The 2,302-nt window shown below is 56.3% G+C and overlaps 1 protein-coding gene across 1 annotated transcript; it reads right to left on the minus strand.

Annotated features, from left to right (window-relative positions):
* Positions 1-827: 827 nt before the first annotated feature.
* DQ04_14131000 (putative serine/threonine-protein kinase a, putative,protein kinase) lies at positions 828-2,135 on the minus strand (the record flags this gene model as incomplete). The annotated part of the gene is made up of 1 exon (XM_009317098.1): positions 828-2,135. One exon carries the CDS (start codon positions 2,133-2,135, stop codon positions 828-830), a length of 1,308 nt encoding a protein of 435 aa, XP_009315373.1.
* Positions 2,136-2,302: the final 167 nt, after the last annotated feature.

Here is a 2,302-nt window from a genome sequence, read left to right on the forward strand (position 1 = left end):
CACAGTACATACAGTGACACCCAATCTGCCCTGCTCTTGCATTCTCATCCGACCGCGGTCGTCCTCACACTCACCCAGCGCACCACAGCCGTTGTCGGTGAGGATATGGCGCATCTCTCGTACGCACAATCGCTCTCCCTCTCTCCCCTCCGCATACGCCTGTGCGTGTGTGTGTGTGTGTGGACGCGCGTCGTTGCGACTGCTGCTGCTGTTTACATAGGGGTGTGTGTGGCCCATGGCGCTGCGTCACCCCGTGCAAGGGCCGAAAGCAAAGCTGGGACGGAAAAGTAAATCAAAAAACAGAGACTCCTACTTTCCCTGCCCACCCATGGAGAGGCAGGTGAAATGCCAAACGCATCACGGCCTCTGACTCTTCTTTATTGCACGACCACTGACACCACGCGCTGTGTTCTGCGCGCAGAGATGGCAGCAAAAACTGACGAAACCAACGAAACGCTCCGTATTATTATTGAATTCCTTCATTTCTTTGTTTTTTTTTTTCGCTCTTTCCTTCCTCTCTTACTCCCTATTACATCTTCTCTTGTGACATTCTGTTGTTTGAACATTTTTTTGGTTCTTTTTTGCTTTTTTTTTGTGGTGTTTTTTTTTGAAAGCGAAGGTTCGGTGCGGCTCGGCCCTTCCAGTGCCGGGCACGCGGGTGTATATATTAGTGCGCTGAGCATGCAAACCTTCATATACTTATCCGTACATACACAGCTGTGTATAGAGGTGCATATATATATATATATATGCGTGTATATATACGTAAATACATATATACAGCGTATATATGTATAGCCCAGACATGTCCCGCCCCCCGCGTGCTCCTAGAATGGCATCGCATTCTGCAACGCAACGAGCCACTCCTCGTACGACGTCTCGCTGCTCTCCTTGAACCAAAACACCTTGCCCGTTTGGTTCTTCATGGCAAAGACGTATTTCTCATTGGCAATCGCGGAATCAATCGGGCAGACAGACGTGAGAGCACCGAGTTCCACCTTCTCCACGTTGCCCGTCTCTACGTCCCGTATCGTCACCGCCTCCTCGTTCAGGGAGAGTTCGCAGTTCTGCCAGCCGCGATCCGACGTGTGCCGCTTGACCATCCCCTGCCGTGGCACCACGCGGCTGCTCTCGTAGTCCTGTATGTCGGAGTTGAGCACCTCGTCCACGTTGCGGGCGATCTCCTCGTGCACCTGCGCCGGGATCCTGTTGTGGCTCTCCACGCTGCGCCTCAGCGTCTCCAGCCCCGTGCGGATGAACGCCTGCTGGAACAGCTGCCGCAGCGACGGGCGGTACTTGGGATCAAGAGAGAGCAGTTGGTCACACACGTTGCGCAGCTCCTCGCTGTACATGCTCGGCAGCGGCTGCCGGCGGGCGTGCAGAATGTTGTCGATGAGCTCGTCCATGTTGCGCCCACCGAAGGGGCGCTTCAGGGCCATCACCTCGTACAGCACAACGCCCAGCGCCCACATCTCACTCTTCTTGCTGTAGGGCGCGCGGCGCCACAGCTCCGGGCTCAGGTAGTAGGGAGTCCCGCAGAATGTGGAGCCGACAGGGTTCGACAGCGAGTCCTCGTACTGCCGGGAGAAGCCAAAGTCACCCAGCTTCACCAGACCCGTCGTTGTGAGAAGCACGTTGGCGGTCTTCAAGTCACGGTGCATCATCTTGTTCATGTGGATGTGGTCCAGGGCCAGACACAGCTGCAGGAAGATGAAGAGGACCTCGTGCTCCTTGAAGTACCGCATCGATTGCTGCCGGGCCTTGATCTGCTTGTAGAGATCGCCACCGTCAGCGTACTCCATGATGATAAGAAGCATGCCACCCCGCTCGTATGAGATGCGGTGCCGAATGATGTTGGCGTTGCTGCAGCGGGAGAGGCACTTCACCTCGTTCGTGACAAAGCCGCGGTCCTTCGCACTCATGCTGTTGGTGTCCATCACCTTGGCGGCGTAGATGCCGCCTGTCTCCGTCTCCTCCACGCGCCACGCGCTGCCGAAGCTACCCTGCCCCAGCAACTTCTTCTTCACGTACTTGCAGTCCGGCCGCGTGCCGAGAACGCCCTCGAGTGGGTCCACCTTCTCAACGTCATCCGCAGCAGGAGGCTGCGGCAGGCCGTTGTTGTTGCTGCTCGGCATCCGCTTCGGGTCCGTCAGGAACTGCACTGGCACAGCAAAAAGCACACGCACACGCACCAGGGTGGGCAGACAAAAAAAACCAGCAGACGCCACGGCGGCCACGCTATGTTCTCTATCTCTCTCGTTCTATTCCTCGCTTTCTATCCCTCCCGCTCTCTCTCTCTCTC

The sequence above is a fragment of the Trypanosoma grayi genome, assembly GCF_000691245.1.
Source record: "Trypanosoma grayi strain ANR4 Tgr_1413_V1, whole genome shotgun sequence".
NCBI classification, from domain to species: Eukaryota; Euglenozoa; class Kinetoplastea; order Trypanosomatida; family Trypanosomatidae; genus Trypanosoma; species Trypanosoma grayi.